General features: G+C 45.7%; 1 protein-coding gene across 7 annotated transcripts in view; it reads right to left on the bottom strand.

The window, feature by feature from the left end:
- LOC124718794 (F-box/LRR-repeat protein fbxl-1-like) overlaps window positions 1–15,885 on the bottom strand; it is a 133,586-nt gene that overhangs the window by 67,826 nt on the left and 49,875 nt on the right. For all 7 annotated transcript variants that reach the window (XM_047244402.1, XM_047244408.1, XM_047244405.1 and 4 more), the window contains exon 3: window positions 13,188–13,413. In XM_047244402.1, the coding sequence (XP_047100358.1) occupies window positions 13,188–13,413 (226 nt within the window). The remainder of the gene's footprint in view (window positions 1–13,187; window positions 13,414–15,885) is intronic.

The raw sequence follows: 15,885 nt of genomic DNA, 5'->3' as shown, positions 1-15,885 counted from the left end.
CCCAACCACTGCATCCCTTTCATGTCCCTCGACTCTTATAACTGCCATCTGGTTTCTGTACAAATTGTAAATAGCCTTTCGCTCCCTGTATTTTACCCCTGCCACCTTTAGAATTTGAAAAAGAGTATTCCAGTCAACATTGTCAAAAGCTTTCTCTAAGTCCACAAATGCTAGAAACGTAGGTTTGCCTTTCCTTAATCTTTCTTCTAAGATAAGTCGTAAGGTCAGTATTGCCTCACGTGTTCCAGTGTTTCTATGGAATCCAGACTGATCTTCCCCGAGGTTGGCTTCTACTAGTTTTTCCATTCGTCCGTAAAGAATTCGTGTTAGTATTTTGCAGCTGTGACTTATTAAGCTGATAGTTCGGTAATTTTCACATCTGTCAACACCTGCTTTCTTTGGGATGGAATTATTATATTCTTCTTGAAGTCTGAGGGTATTTCGCCTGTTTCATACATCTTGCTCACCAGATGGTAGAGTTTTGTCAGGACTGGCTCTCCCACGGCCGTCAGTAGTTCCAATGGAATATTGTCTACTCCGGGGGCCCTGTTTCAACTCAGGTCTTTCAGTGCTCTGTCAAACTCTTCACGCAGTATCATATCTCCCATTTCATCTTCATCTACATCCTCTTCCAATTCCATAATATTGTCCTCAAGTACATTGCCCTTGTATAGACCCTCTATATACTCCTTCCACCTTTCTGCTTTCCCTTCTTTGCTTAGAACTGGGTTTCCATCTGAGCTCTTGATATTCATACAAGTCGTTCTCTTATCTCCAAAGGTCTCTTTAATTTTCCTGTAGGCGGTATCTATCTTACCCCTAGTGAGATAGGCCTCTACATCCTTACATTTGTCCTCTAGCCATCCCTGCTTAGCCATTTTGCACTTCCTGTCGATCTCATTTTTGAGACGTTTGTATTCCTTTTTGCCTGTTTCACTTACTGCATTTTTATATTTTCTCCTTTCATCAATTAAATTCAATATTTCTTCTGTTATCCAAGGATTTCTACTAGCCCTCGTCTTTTTACCTACTTGATCCTCTGCTGCCTTCACTACTTCATCCCTCAAAGCTACCCATTCTTCTTCTACTGTATTTATTTCCCCCATTCTTGTCAATTGCTCCCTTATGCTCTCCCTGAATCTCTGTACAACCTCTGGTTCTTTTAGTTTATCCAGGTCCCATCTCCTTAAATTCCTACCTTTTTGCAGTTTCTTCAGTTTTAATCTACAGGTCATAACCAATAGATTGTGGTCAGAGTCCACATCTGCCCCTGGAAATGTCTTACAATTTAAAACCTGGTTCCTAAATCTCTGTCTTACCATTATATAATCTATCTGATACCTTTTAGTATCTCCAGGGTTCTTCCATGTATACAACCTTCTTTCATGATTCTTAAACCAAGTGTTAGTTATGATTATGTTGTGCTCTGTGCAAAATTCGACCAGGCGGCTTCCTCTTTCATTTCTGTCCCCCAATCCATATTCACCTACTATGTTTCCTTCTCTCCCTTTTCCTACACTCGAATTCCAGTCACCCATGACTATTAAATTTTCATCTCCCTTCACAATCTGAATAATTTATTTTATTTCATCATACATTTCTTCAATTTCTTCGTCATCTGCAGAGCTAGTTGGCATATATACTTGTACTACTGTAGTAGGCGTGGGCTTCGTATCTATCTTGGCCACAATAATGCGTTCACTATGCTGTTTGTAGTAGCTTACCCGCATTCCTATTTTCCTATTCATTATTAAACCTACTCCTGCATTACCCCTATTTGATTTTGTGTTTATAACCCTGTAGTCACCTGACCAGAAGTCTTGTTCCTCCTGCCACCAAACTTCACTAATTCCCACTATATCTAACTTCAACCTATCCATTTCCCTTTTTAAATTTTCTAACCTACCTGCCCGATTAAGGGATCTGACATTCCACGCTCCGATCCGTAGAACGCCAGTTTTCTTTCTCCTGATAACGACATCCTCTTGAGTAGTCCCCGCCCGGAGATCCAAATGGGGGACTATTTTACCTCCGGAATATTTTACCCAAGAGGACGCCATCATCATGTAATCATACAGTAAAGCTGCATGCCCTCGGGAAAAATTACGACTGTAGTTTCCCCTTGCTTTCAGCCGTTCGCAGTACCAGCACAGCAAGGCCGTTTTGGTTATTGTTACAAGGCCAGATCAGTCAATCATCCAGACTGTTGCCCTTGCAACTACTGAAAAGGCTGCTGCCCCTCTTCAGGAACCACACGTTTGTCTGGCCTCTCAACAGATACCCCTCCATTGTGGTTGCACCTACGGTACGGCTATCTGTATCGCTGAGGCACACAAGCCTCCCCACCAACGGCAAGGTCCATGGTTCATGGGGGGGAGACAGAGCCTAATCATTATAAATGATCAAAATACAGAAATGCCACTATAACCTTCACTCGTAGACTACTAGTTGGCTCATTGCAGTGTCTTCTTATCCAGTTCAGCAGTGGTGCTACATACGTGTAAGACCAGAGATGTGGCTTCAAGACGGCAGCGGATGCATTCTGCCTGGCACGGTATCGATACTGTATGGCACTGCAACTTTCGTGCCCTTAAACTCTTACATCTGCAGTCTACTTTCTGTACGTGCCATAAATATCCTTTCACTCCCCGTATTTTATGCCACCTAACTTCAGGGGCAGTATTGCCCTGTGTGTTTCTACATTTCTCTGGAACCCAAACTGACCTTCCTCGAGGTCAGCTTCTACTAGTTTTCCCGTACCTCTGTAAGCGTGATGGCGTGTCAATAAATAAGTTGCAAAACAGGCTAGAGGCAATAAAAATCGAAGTAACTTCCTGAAATTTGTTTCACTTTGCTACATATTCACACTGTACATTCAGACACTTATCCCACCTTTTTACAAGCCCTCAATAACTGGCAGCAAAGAAGTCTTCCGAGAGTAAGTTGGGACCGTAGGGCAACTGTTCAAAGCATTCCCAATTAAATATTGGTAACAGGTCCTGTATTTGTCTTTCTGTACGAGGGCAGGCACTGTCATCTAGAGGAATCACTACATTTGTGGTGAATGGTGTGTCAAGAGTTCCCACACACTGGTGCAGTATGACACGGCATTCGGTGCCTCACCATGAGGCCGGAATTTCACCAGTACAGCCCTCACGTGTCCCAAAACGTGGTGAGCAGAATCTTGCAGGCTGAGGTAATGGCCTTCATTGTTTTTATTGTCGAGGAGGTAGAATGCTTCCGTTCCGTGGATGGTCGTTTGGTCTCTGGTTGAAAGTGGTGAACCCACAACTTGACCCCTGCAACAATTTGTGCCACTAAATCCTCTCCTTCCCTCCTTCCTTCCCCAGAGTATCGAATGAGGTGCTGTTGAGAAAAGCCCATTATATTCATTTTGTGCTCCTCAGTCACCATGCCAGGCAACCACAGTGCACAAACTTTATGAAACTTCAGCTGCTCAACCATTATAGTGTAAGCTGTTTGACACGAACAGCCTACAGCACGTGCTACGTCACTGATCGCCACATACGACTCGTTACGAATTATCTGCTCCACACACTGCTTCTCGGTTTCAGTTGCAACCACTGCAGGACAGCAAGCACGCTCCCAATCTCTGACGCTTTGCCTTCCCTTTATAAACTCCTAATCCGAGTGAACGCAGATTTCTGTGATAAACAGTTGTCAACATACACGGGACCCACTTCACGATACACTTCTCCTGTGAACAGCCCTTCCACCCACAAGAAATGCACGACCACATACTATTCTACTCGTGTACACTTCCCTGCAGCCTCTAAATGTGTACACGTGCCACTATCTGCTGGCAAAGTATGTATGCACGATTTAAACACAGTATAAGGTAAACTGATATTTGTAACTTATTCGTTGACTTGTCCTCACGGTGTCAGTATTTTGCAACAATGGTTTAGTAAACCGTTGGTCCAGTAGAATACACAACTGTAAGTACAGCAACTGCCTTCTCTGGAATTGGAATCGTGACACCCTCCTTGAACTCAGAGAGTATTTTACCTGTTTCATACACCTTACGAGGTCTGTTCAAATAATTCTAGAACTATGTCCAAAAAATTTGTCTACGCTTACCTTCTATTTCTACATGCTCTCTTTCGAAATACTCTCCACCACAACTGATAACACCACTCGCAATGTCGTTTCTACATGTGGAAGCAGTCCTGGTACGCCTCTAGACGGATTACACAAAACGCTGTCTGAAAATCTTCTTTTACGTCGTCTATCATTGCAGATCTTCGTCCTTTCAAAAGGGATTTCAACTTCGAAAATAAAAAAAGTCCACAGAGGCCAGGTCTGGAGAGTACGGAGCATCAGGCAGCACAGTGATTTAATTTTTTGTGCTACAGTCATGCAGCAACAGGGAGAGATGTGTGGACGCGTTATCGTGATGCGAGAGCCATGAACTGTCTTGCCACTTTTCAGGCTGTTTCCTTCTCACATTTTATTGGGCTTCGTAACACGTCCCAATCCTACCATCGGTTAACAGTTTGTCCCTGTGGAACAAATTCGTGATGAAGATGAACTAATCATTCAAAGTCAAAGAAAACTGTCCGCGTCGCTTTGACATTTGATCTGACCTGATGAGCTAGTTTCGGTGTCGGAGAATCCTTCCTGATCCATTGTGAAGATTGAACCTGAGTCTCAACATCATAACTGTAGACCCGCATCTCATCACCCGTTACGATACTCTTAAGGACCATCTCATTCTCATTTGTGCGATGCGAGAGCCCTTCACAGGTTGCACGGCGAAGATCTTTCTGGTCTCGACTCACGAGCTGTGGGACGAATTTGCTGGCAACACATAGCACTCCAATATGCTGTGTCAAGATTTCATGACACGGTCCAATTGAAATGTTACATTCTTCCGAAATCTCTCGGACAGTCAGTCTGTGACTGGATCGCACAATTTTGTCGATGTTACCGACACGAGTGTCGGTGGTAGACGTCAGAGGTTGTCCCGAATGAGGGTCATCTCTAACTTCTGTCCAGCCATTTTTAAACTGTGTCAGCCATTTGTAACACAGAGTATGACTTAATCACTCATCACCGTAGGATTCCTGCATCGTTTGGAGTGTCTCTGCAGATTTTCTTGAGTTTCGTGCACAATTTAATGCAGATGCATTGCTCCTCTAGCTCTTCCATCTCGAAATTCACAAACTGTGCAACACAACATTTTACTAAATGCAGCACTGAACAATAACTAACAGAAATACAACAATGAAACACATTAAACACAAGCATACGCAGATGCCAACCACATTTCACTCTAAATTACAAATGTTCTGGAATATTTTGAACAGACCTTGTACACACACAATGGAATGGTTCTGTCATGGCTGACTCTCCCAAGGATCTCAATAATTCTGAGGGAATGTCATTTTCTCCAGGGGCCTTATTTCAAACTTCAGTGCTCCAACAAATGCTTCTCGCACAATAAGATCCCCCGTCTCATTTTCATTTACGTCATCATCCCTTTGCTTTCAAGTTGATTTCCATTGTAAAGTCCTTCTACACACTCCTTCCACCATTCAGCTTTCTATTCTTTGCGTAGTACTGGCGAGCCACTTGAGCTCTTTATATTTGTACAGCTGTTTCTCTTTTCTCCGAAAGTCACTTTAATGCTCCTCTACATGGTATCTATCTTTCCCCACAGTAATGCGTGCTCCTGTAGCCTTGCATTCATCCATTAGCCATTCCTGCGTAGCAATTTTGCACACACACACACACACACACACACACACACACACACACACACACACTAAGAACCACAAGGGCCTCAAGCAAACCATCATCAAACCGAATATCAGAGAAGCCAGTGAGATAGCTTTTCGTGACTGTTCATACATACAATGTGGATCTAGAGCACAGACAAACGTGACACAGCCTAAGATTGATGGATGTCAGAAGCATAAATAAATGCTACAGTCTCAATCAATGATGATACGCTTTGGCCTCTTATGGTTCTCAGTGGCTCATATAATTTATGGTTGTATAATTTTATCAAGCAGTGTAATATAATTAACACAAATTTCCTTATGTCTCTCAGTAATTCACATACATTTGTAAATTGACTAAACATGTCCTATTTTTTATGTGTAATTTATGCAGTATACTCCTGATTACATGTTCACATGCAAAATTAAATAATTAAATACAAGTACATTCTAAATTATTGAAAATTAGATAAAAATTAAAGAATTTTTTAAATTAAGGAACTTAGTACTGTAGAGCAGTACAGGTCATTGTCCCAGAAAGTATTATTATTGATGCTGAAATTTATTGACTGCACGGTACTATGAAATATCAAAAATCAGGCTGTTCTCCAAAATAAAATTTCGTCACAAACACTGACTGTCTTTCCTAGCATTTACCCCATCATAAGGCACTACTATTTAACACGATTTGGCAGATTTTGTTTTTATTTTAAATTTGAGGCCAGATACCCTTCCTGGTGCCACAGTCACCAGTTAACGTCAGGGAGGAGAGCTGTGGCTGCCACACGACTATGGATCGTGTAAACTTTGTCCTTTGTGTAACCGTATATTACCGATATTTGTACCGAGTGGAGATTGGGGACCAGCCCAGCATTTCCCTACACGAGTGCAGGAAACCACCTAAAAGCCACACTCAGGCTGACCGAAGTACCAGACCACCGGTTCCCAATCCCTCACGGGACTCGCCACTCTTCGTCGGGCCCGTGCTCGGCTACCGTGAGGCCGCTGCCTTTGCAGCACAGTTTCCCTTCGGTGCTGCACGTATATCCTCACACTGTTCTCTTTCTTCTCCCTCGGGGAACGTGTCCGGAATGTTTCTGGAAAGGTGTTTTGCATTTTCAGTGGCCAATATCAGAACAGTCTCTGCACTGTTTTTCATTTCTTTTTTCTTTTCTTGTTCCCCCTCTCCTATCCTTCCTCCGTTTCAGCGTTCGAGGTCCTCCTTTTTTATTCTTCCTCCCCGTGCACCGCCTATGCCTCTGACGCGTAACACACAAATCGGTAACGTGTAAAACCCAGCCCCGAGTCGACAGGTAGAGTTCGCACGTACCCCCTCGTATAGGCCGGGCCCGAGGAGAGACGATTGCCCGAGCTGCTACCTTCTCAAATTGCCAATTGGTACGTCTGTTAGGTGTTCGTGAGGTGCAATCTGAAGTGTGAACAATCGTCTGAGGCAAGTGTGTCCCCTTCTGACGGGTGCCCCCCAGTAGTAAGGAGCACGCCGCCGGACATGCCGAAAATCGTGGGGGATTTTCTCGCAATGAGCCAATCGTCTTCACCTTCAACGTCTACAAAACATAAACGGAATGAGGCCGACGATTCAAAAGACCCTCCCAGCTGCACCACGGTTCCACGTGCTTTCACATATTGAAGACTGTCAGTCACTACGCTAAATCCGTATATTACCCGGCCCTGGCTCTGTGAACTCCTGCTCTCATTTACACAATGTCACTTTGCTTTCGGAGGCTACTTCTGACTCTCAGGCGCGACACTGCTCGCAGCTCCGCTCCTCCGCGGCTATCCCGTCGGTGTCGAGGCCCGCCGAATGCAGAATTCTTCCTGCGGTGTTATTTACACTACACCGCTCGACGGTCTGACTGAGGCAGAAATCCGAACGTACCTCTCCGATTGGAGTGGCATCGCAGTCTATCGTGTGATGAAAAAGGTAGATGCCTCCTCAGTGCCCGCACACACTCTGTTTCTCACTTTTGACAGAGTGGTTCTTCCGTCAAACATCAGAGCAGGTTATGAAGTTATCACAGTCAGACTGTATATTCCAACCCCACGCACTGCTACCGGTGTCACCGTTACGACCACACCTGAGAGTCCTGTCGACTCCCGGCCAGATGTGTAACCTGCGGCAGGGACGCTCATGAGGGCGAGTGCCCACCTCCTTCTCCCCGCTGCAGCGACAGCGGTGATGACTGTGCCAAATCCTCCCGCGATTATCCCGCGTATCTCGACGAGTCGGCTGTCCGGGAGATACGAGTGAAGGAAAAACTGCATTACCCGGCTGCTCGTAAGTTGTCGGCTACTCGTAAACCCCACGTTCTACCGACTGGCACCTACAGTATCGTTCTCGCTCTACGGAGGACCCGGCCGTGCAGACGTCCGACCTAATATTTAGCACCGCGATTGTGAAATTGCTCGGTGTCCCGGTAGCGTCCCCGTCTCCTCCTCCAGCTGTGCAACAAACTTTCGCCTCCCAGGGTTGAGCCACCTGCTACACAACAGGCAGGCATAAAAGACAGAAGGAACACTCCTACAAAGACTTTCTACATCCCTCCAGCCAGCCGACATCAGAGTCTTCCTCTGTCAACCGGAAAGGCTCCGAGAAGTGGAACGGAGGCGGCCGGTCTCCCCTGCGACGCTGTCGCCACGTGATACCCTCACCTGGCCGAACTCTGTGTCGCCGGTGTGCACTCTCGGCTGTTTTTCTGCACTGGAATACGCAGGCCGACAGACGGAGAATGCCGACACTCCTGTAGACTTCACGGAGTGGGATGTTCCCGCTTCCGTGTCCCGTAGTGACAGGTATACGTAGGCCGGCACTCGGCAGCCGCCGAGGTGACACCCCTCCGTGTTTTCCTCGTCGTGACTCTCCTCCGGTGGAACGTTTGCGTTCTTCGATCCGACGACGACAATTTATGGGTGCTCTTAGAATCACAGTGTCCACTCGTCCTCTGCCTCCGGGAAAACAATATTGCATCCTCACGACCAGTTTGAGCTCTCGCATTTCTTCCCAGTCTGTTTTGACCTCCTCCCCCTCGTGGAGGAGCCTCGTAGCTCGTACGGGATGACGTTTACAGTCGATCCACCTCTCCGATTACCCATCTCCGAGCTGTTGCAGTTTGCCTTTTCCTTCCTCACTTGACCTTTTCCTTCTGTACCATTTATGTCCCTCCGTCATTTGATATCGCCGGGGCAGACTTTCTAGAGTTTATTGGGCAGCTACCTCACCCCATTCTGCTGCTCAGTGACTTTAATGTGCATCGGCCCCTTTGGGGTTCTACCAGAATATGTCGGAGAGGTGCCCTCTCGACTGACCTTCTCAATCAAATTAACCTCCTCTGCCTCAACGTAGGAGCACCCACATTCCTTTCAGACTTCACGCACACCTATTCCCATTTGGAGCTATCCTTTTGCACTGCCCAGCTCACCCACTGTCTGAGGCGTCCGTTCTCTGACACGTAATCGAGTGACCGTTTCCCGTGTGCTATCCATTTGCTGACTCCTATCCCATCTACGTGCACACCCAAATGGCAGCTTACTAAGTCTGACTGGAGGCTTTACTCCTCTCTGGTGCCCTTCGACAAACATTGAGCTGACCAGGTAGAGTATCTTACAGACGTTATCATTACTGTGACACAACATTCCATTCCTCGCACTTTCTCTTCACCACGCCGTGCCCCCCGGTCCCTCGGTGGACCGAGGTGTGCCGCGACGCAATTTGCGTGCAGACACGTGCTCTCTGCATTTTTAACCGTAATCCTACAATGGCAAACTGCATTCATTATAAACAGTTGTGTGCACAGTGTCATCACCTTCTTCAGGACAGTAAACAATCTAGTTCAGTTTCATTCATTAGCTCTTTTAACATTCCACTCCCTCGCCCACCATGTGGGCCAATCTCTGACAGATCTCTGGGATTTTCGGGCCTGACAGTAGCAGACAATGTCACAGTGGACCCTACTGCTATCTCCGACACCTTGGGCTGCCATTTTCCTGCCTTCTCATCTGTCGGAAATGAGTGGAGGAGGCTCGGGCAGGGCAAGCACTTTCTGCTTAACACGTACGACCGCATCTGGGCAGAGGGCACATTTCCCACAACGGCTCTCGATCTTCCACCATAATAGAGTCCGTCAACACGAGGTGGTGAAGATGAGGTAGCCGAGGAGGTGGAAATGTGGGTTCAACTATGCCAAGACTGCTCGGTAGCTACAACAGGAAAACACAATTAATTAGCAGGAGTACAAAATAAGAAAGAATTTATTACTTAACTTTGCTGCAGTCCACGATCAGTTGGTCATCAATTATAGAAGGCGCGACTAGACTAAGCGTCTGTAGAATGACATAATATACATGTCAAAAATCGTGCAGTGATGACTTAATGTCTCGTAATCTCAAATGTCGAATCCGGTGAATTTGAAGACTAACTTGGAACGAAGCAACAAAGACTCGATGGCAGCAATACTGAGCTGCAGATGATGACTAACGTCGGCACTGGCTGACCACTGAGCGCAGCTACGAACTGTAGACTGGCGCAACTGCATTACTCTCCTGCTGCACACGAAATGGCCCAGCGGTGCCTCGTGGCAAGCGTAAGTACTGCAACTGGCTGTGTACTCTTTGGCTAACACAGTCATTCTTCTGTTCCATTTATTGAGAGAATCACATCCGGCGGATCGGTGTCTCAGGCGGTGGTGTGGTCGTATGACTGATGACATCACATCCCATATTCTGGCATGAAGCCACTGTCATACCCATATCTAAGGCTGGTAAGGACCTTCCTTCTAGCTACTGCCCCATTTCTCTCACCAGCTGTGTTTGCAAGGTGACGGAACATATGATTCTCGCAATTTACTAAGCATTGCACACTGTGGATTTAGTTGCAGTCGACCATTTCGTCATTTCGTCCAACCGTGTCACGAACAGTTTGCTGCGGAACTCCCAGATTGTGGCCATGTTTTTCGATTTGGAGAAAGCCTACCACAACTGCTGGAGGACCGGTATCCTCTGTCCTCTCTACAGGTGGGGCTTCGGTAGCCGCATATCCCGTTTCCTTCAGGAATTTTTAAAAGACCGAGTTTTCAAAGTACGTGAGGGTTCTGCCTTGTCGGACACCTTTATCCGGGAAAACAGTGTGCCTCGAGGTTCCATCCCAAGTGTCGTCCTCTTCGCTATCGCCATTAGTCCCATAATGGCCTGACACCCATCAGACATCTTTGGCTCCCTTTTTGTTGACGATTTTGCATCTATTCCAGTTCTCCACTGACTCCGCTCATCGAGCAGCATCTTCAGCGATGTCTCGATCGTCTCTACTTGTAGAGCACGGACAGTGGCTTTTGTTCTTCTGTTGACAAAACTGTTTGTACATATTTCTTGTGGTGCAACGGGTTTCTTCCGCCATCTTTGCACCTCAGGCCTGTACCTCTTCAGTTTGTTGAAACTATGAAATTCCTGGGTCTCACGCTCGATAGGAAACTTTCTCGGTCCTCCCACGTGTCTTACCTATCAGCCCACTGTATGCACTCCCTCAATGTTGTACGTGCCCTCAGTGGTACTTCCTGGGGAGCAGATCGAACCACCCTCCACTGTTTGTACCGGTCCCTTTTCCATTCAAAACTAGACTAGGGGTGTTTCGTTTTTGCATCTGCACATCTGTCCCTCTTATCCTGTTTCAATACTATTCACCATTGTGGCATCTGTTTGGTCACTGGCACCTATTCACTAGACCGGCTGAGAGTCTGTATGCTGAAGCTGCCAAACTACCGCTATCCTACTTTCTCCTCAGCAGGTAAGCACACCGTTTGTCTGCCGTGCAGGCCACCCACCCTATGCCTCCTTCTTCAGTGACTCCTTTGATCGCCAGCATGGGGCACGTCCCTTTTCTCTGTTACCTCCCGGAGTTCACTTTCGGCTCTTCCTCCGACAGCTTAACTTCACAATACCTGCCACTTTCCTGACGCGTGTGAACCCTTCACCAGCTCGACTTCACGCAGCGGCCCGTGTTCGCCACAGCCTCCATTTGCTTCCTAAGGTCACTACCCCCAGACTCGCTCTATTGCCTTCAGTTTCACGACCTTCACACGGAAATTCACAATAGTACCTTTGCATATACTGACAGCTCTCGAACTGACCGTGATGTCAGGGGTGCCTTCGTCATTGGCACCGACATTCTACATTTCTGACACGGGTGCGTACGACCCTGCACCCTAAAACAAAAACAGAAGACCTGGTCGTTAATCTGCTGCACAGAGCTGATCCGTGTCTGGCTTCCCTCACTGTCATCCGAGGTAGCACGCTGCAGCTAAGCTGTACGAGAAGCTGCTTCCTCGACAAGACTGATTACTCTCTACCGTAATGATAAAAAATTACAGCTGAGAACATGACATCTGTCTTCAGAGTGAGACTCCAGATGAGGAGAGAAGCCAGTATCAAGTAGTATCTGTCCCAGACAGCAACAGGCATCACACAACAGAGCTAGGCACTGGCTCCTCCATCATCTGGGGTCTCAGTCTGAAGTCGGTTTAATGACTGAAACCAATTACTGACACCAGATATAAAACAAATTTGTGATCCCGGTTGCTACTTTTTATTATTCTATTAACCGTGATTGCTGAGTTTGGTCACTGCATCAAAAATTCTCGCACTACAGAAATAAGCAAATTGTCAATTGCATCTTAATCAATTTCACCCAAATTTGGAAGACATGCTGCTTGTTGTATCCCATTCAGCACTATGGCAGTTAGAACTTCCTAGCTTCCACAGGAGTGGTTATATGGGCACAAAAGGGTTTCCTACCACTGACATGTAGGCTGCCCTGCATGACTGGCACGTCATGTGAGTAGTATCTGCACGACTTGCAGTGGCACAGCTGAGCAAGGTGGGGTGGGGGCGCAGGAGAGACTGACGGTGAGAAAGGGAGGAGGAGGAAGCTGAGAGAGAAAAGGGGAGGAAGAGATGGGCAGAGAGAGAGGTAGGGAAGAGGTGGGAGTAGGGAAGAGGTGGGAGGATGAGGGAGACAGGGAGAGGAAGAAGTGGACACAGCGAGCGAGAGGAGGACGTGTGCGTAATATATTTGTCAAAAATGTATGTGACCAAAGCCACAGGGAAAAGGCTAGTTAACGATAATACAAGAAATGTAACCTACAATATAATTTTAACAGGTAACTGTAGTCCAAAAATAAATGAAAAAATGAAAAAAAGAAACATACCATGTATGAACTCTAAGAGTGGTCTCAAAGCAAGATGAGAGGTCCCACATTGCTACATTTTGAATGACGTGCACTTTCTGCTTCTCAGAAGCACACGTATCTTTTAACCCGTCCAATCCCTCACTATAAAGTACAGAAAACAGGAATTGTCCATCTGGTTAAAAACAGTACTCGCACAAGTGGGCCCTCATTTATATCTCACATTATAGCTGAAGGTTCAACTTACCGAGTAGTTCATCTTCTGACAGCCGTGAAGCTGCAAAGTTGTGAGGTTCGGACAGTTCCTGCAGATCTTACGTAAGATGCGAGCTCTGGTACCGCGCATCATCGTAAGTGTCCGGAGTTGTGGCATCATACCGGCTGTCCGTAAGACCTCTCTGTCCGTCTTCTCACACCTGCAGTGGGCGCACTCGGAGCAGGTGACACCGCAGCAGCTCCTCCCATTCTGTGCCCTGCAGTGTGAGAGGCGCACAATGAGAAACACATGATGATCGAATTCTTATACTTTGACGTAAGTTTCGTGCGTAACACTACTCTTGTTAACTGTGTAGTCCATTTATAGTGAATTAATCCACAAGATCTTGAAGGCAGCAAATACTGGTGCCCAGGTTGACGTTCCTCGACTTTTGGAAGATGTCTGACAGGGTTCCACACTGTAGCCTAATAAACAAAAGATGAGTGTACGGAATATTGGACCAGTTTTGTGACTGAACAGAAGAGCTCCTAACAAATGGAACATAGTATGCCATTCTTAGTAAAGAGAAACCTTCAGACATATTAGTAACCTCTGAAATATCCCAAGGGAGTTCTTAAAAGATGTCATTTTCACTTTTAGCTGTAACTGTTTTTATTGTGCTATTGCAATTTTGGATTATAAGCCACTGTCTTGTAACAAGAACCGACACGACCTCACTGTGCCAGTACTGCAAACAGTTAAATGCGGCAGGAAAATACAGCTGTTAGTTTTCCTGGGGGCGTGCTGCCTCTACTGTGTAGTTAAACGATGACGGCATTCTCTTGGGTAAAATATTCTGGAGGTAAAATAGTTCCCCATTCGGGTCTCCATGTGGGTCCGATAAGGAGGATGTCGTCATCGTGAAAAACCAAACATACAATCTACAGGTGAGGTCATAGACTGCTAGATCCCTTAATTGGGCAGGTAGGTTAGAAAATTTAAAAAGGGAACTGGATGATTTGAAGTTGGATATTGTGGAAATTAGTGAAGTTCTGTGGCAAGTGGAAAAGAAGTTTCAGTCAGGTGAGTACAGGACCATAAATACAAATCAAATAGGGTAGTGCAAGAGTAGGTTTAATAATGCATACAAAATAGGAGTCCATGCAGGCCAAAAACAGATATGAAGCCAACATTCACCACAGTAGTACAGGTTTATATACCAACTAGCTCCACAGATGATGAAATAAAAGAAATTGTTCAGACACATAGTTAAGGTACAGAAAAATTTAGTTGTGACAGGGTACTAATTCCTGCTGTCGATGTGCACTAAGGTCGTAAGCTGAAGCGAAGACTTGTTATTTTTCATATATCAAACAATCGAAACTCGAGGTACGAACACCAACAATGTAGGAAGAGACAGACTGCTAGTTACCATAAAGAAGACACATCAGGTTGCAGTCAGATGAGATTAAAAGGCACTCACACATATAGCTTTTGGCCACAGCCTGTGTCAGTAAAGACACACACACACACACACACACACACACACACACACACACACACACACACACACACACACACACCATGCACACATGACCACCAATCCAGCATCTTGGGCTGGAATGCACATCACATTGGTTGCAGCAGCTATTTGGAGACGTAGGGGCTTGTACAGGAAAGAGTGGCAGGGGGAAGTGCATCACATGAATCTTTGGAATGAAAATCAGAACAATAACAACAATACGGCACTGAATCTTAAGTGTGACAAAGGCATGTAAGCCAAAATTGCAATAGCATTATAACAAAGGAAGTTGATACCCCAAAGGAGTGCTGTAGGACCATAACTATCCACAGAGTGTATAAATGACCTTGTGGAGAACATCAAGAGGCCCGTCAGTCGGTTTGCAGATGATGACTGCAGAGGACTGACACTTGGTGCAGTGACTGTTAGTTGACCCCCCAAAGTAAACAAATTAACAATTGCGCATAAATAAACAGAAAGACCCATTACTGGACAATTACACAATTGCCAAACAATCCCTGGAAGCAGCCATATTTATTATGTTGGAATATGTGCACAGAGCATTTTAAAATAGAATATCCTTGTAAAACTAAGTGTAGGAAAATGTTGATGCCACACTGAGATTAGCTGACCACCCACAAAGGAGCTAGTCCAAAAGTCCTCGTTCAGCCAATACAGTGGAACCTCACTTAATAAGCAGCTCCCACAATGTGCAATTCACATAATGAGCTAAACAAATTATTAAAAACAGACACGCTTAACAAGCACGAGTCACGACGATTTAGTGCGACATCACCAGCCAAATGCACGCGGTGGGGGAAACGGTCGCCAATATGAGCAACTTTCATTGTCAGCAGCAGCATATCAATAATGTCTTTAGTACATACCACAGTCCGGGCTTAGCGCTCTTTCTGCTACCCACCTTACTGCAGCTTGCAATCACACATTTTTTCTAAAATAGTGTTCCCACAGTGTTTTTTATGCACAAATTTTAATAAGCTTCTTAAAAATGTCCCAGAAGCTAAAGCTGCAAGAATATGACCGTAAGAGTAAGAAAATGACCTTAGAAATGAAACGTAAAATAATTGAAAAATGCAGACATGGTGTGAGCATTGCTGATTTAGCATCACCTATTTGCACTATCCTCAAGAACCAGGACAAGATTAAGGAGATAGATGCTGCAAAGCGAGTGACATGAACATCCAAACAATGGTTTCGTATTCTGGA

The sequence above is a fragment of the Schistocerca piceifrons genome, chromosome 10 (assembly GCF_021461385.2).
Source record: "Schistocerca piceifrons isolate TAMUIC-IGC-003096 chromosome 10, iqSchPice1.1, whole genome shotgun sequence".
NCBI classification, from domain to species: domain Eukaryota; kingdom Metazoa; phylum Arthropoda; class Insecta; order Orthoptera; family Acrididae; genus Schistocerca; species Schistocerca piceifrons.
This window is presented reverse-complemented; position numbering and strand designations above follow the sequence as displayed.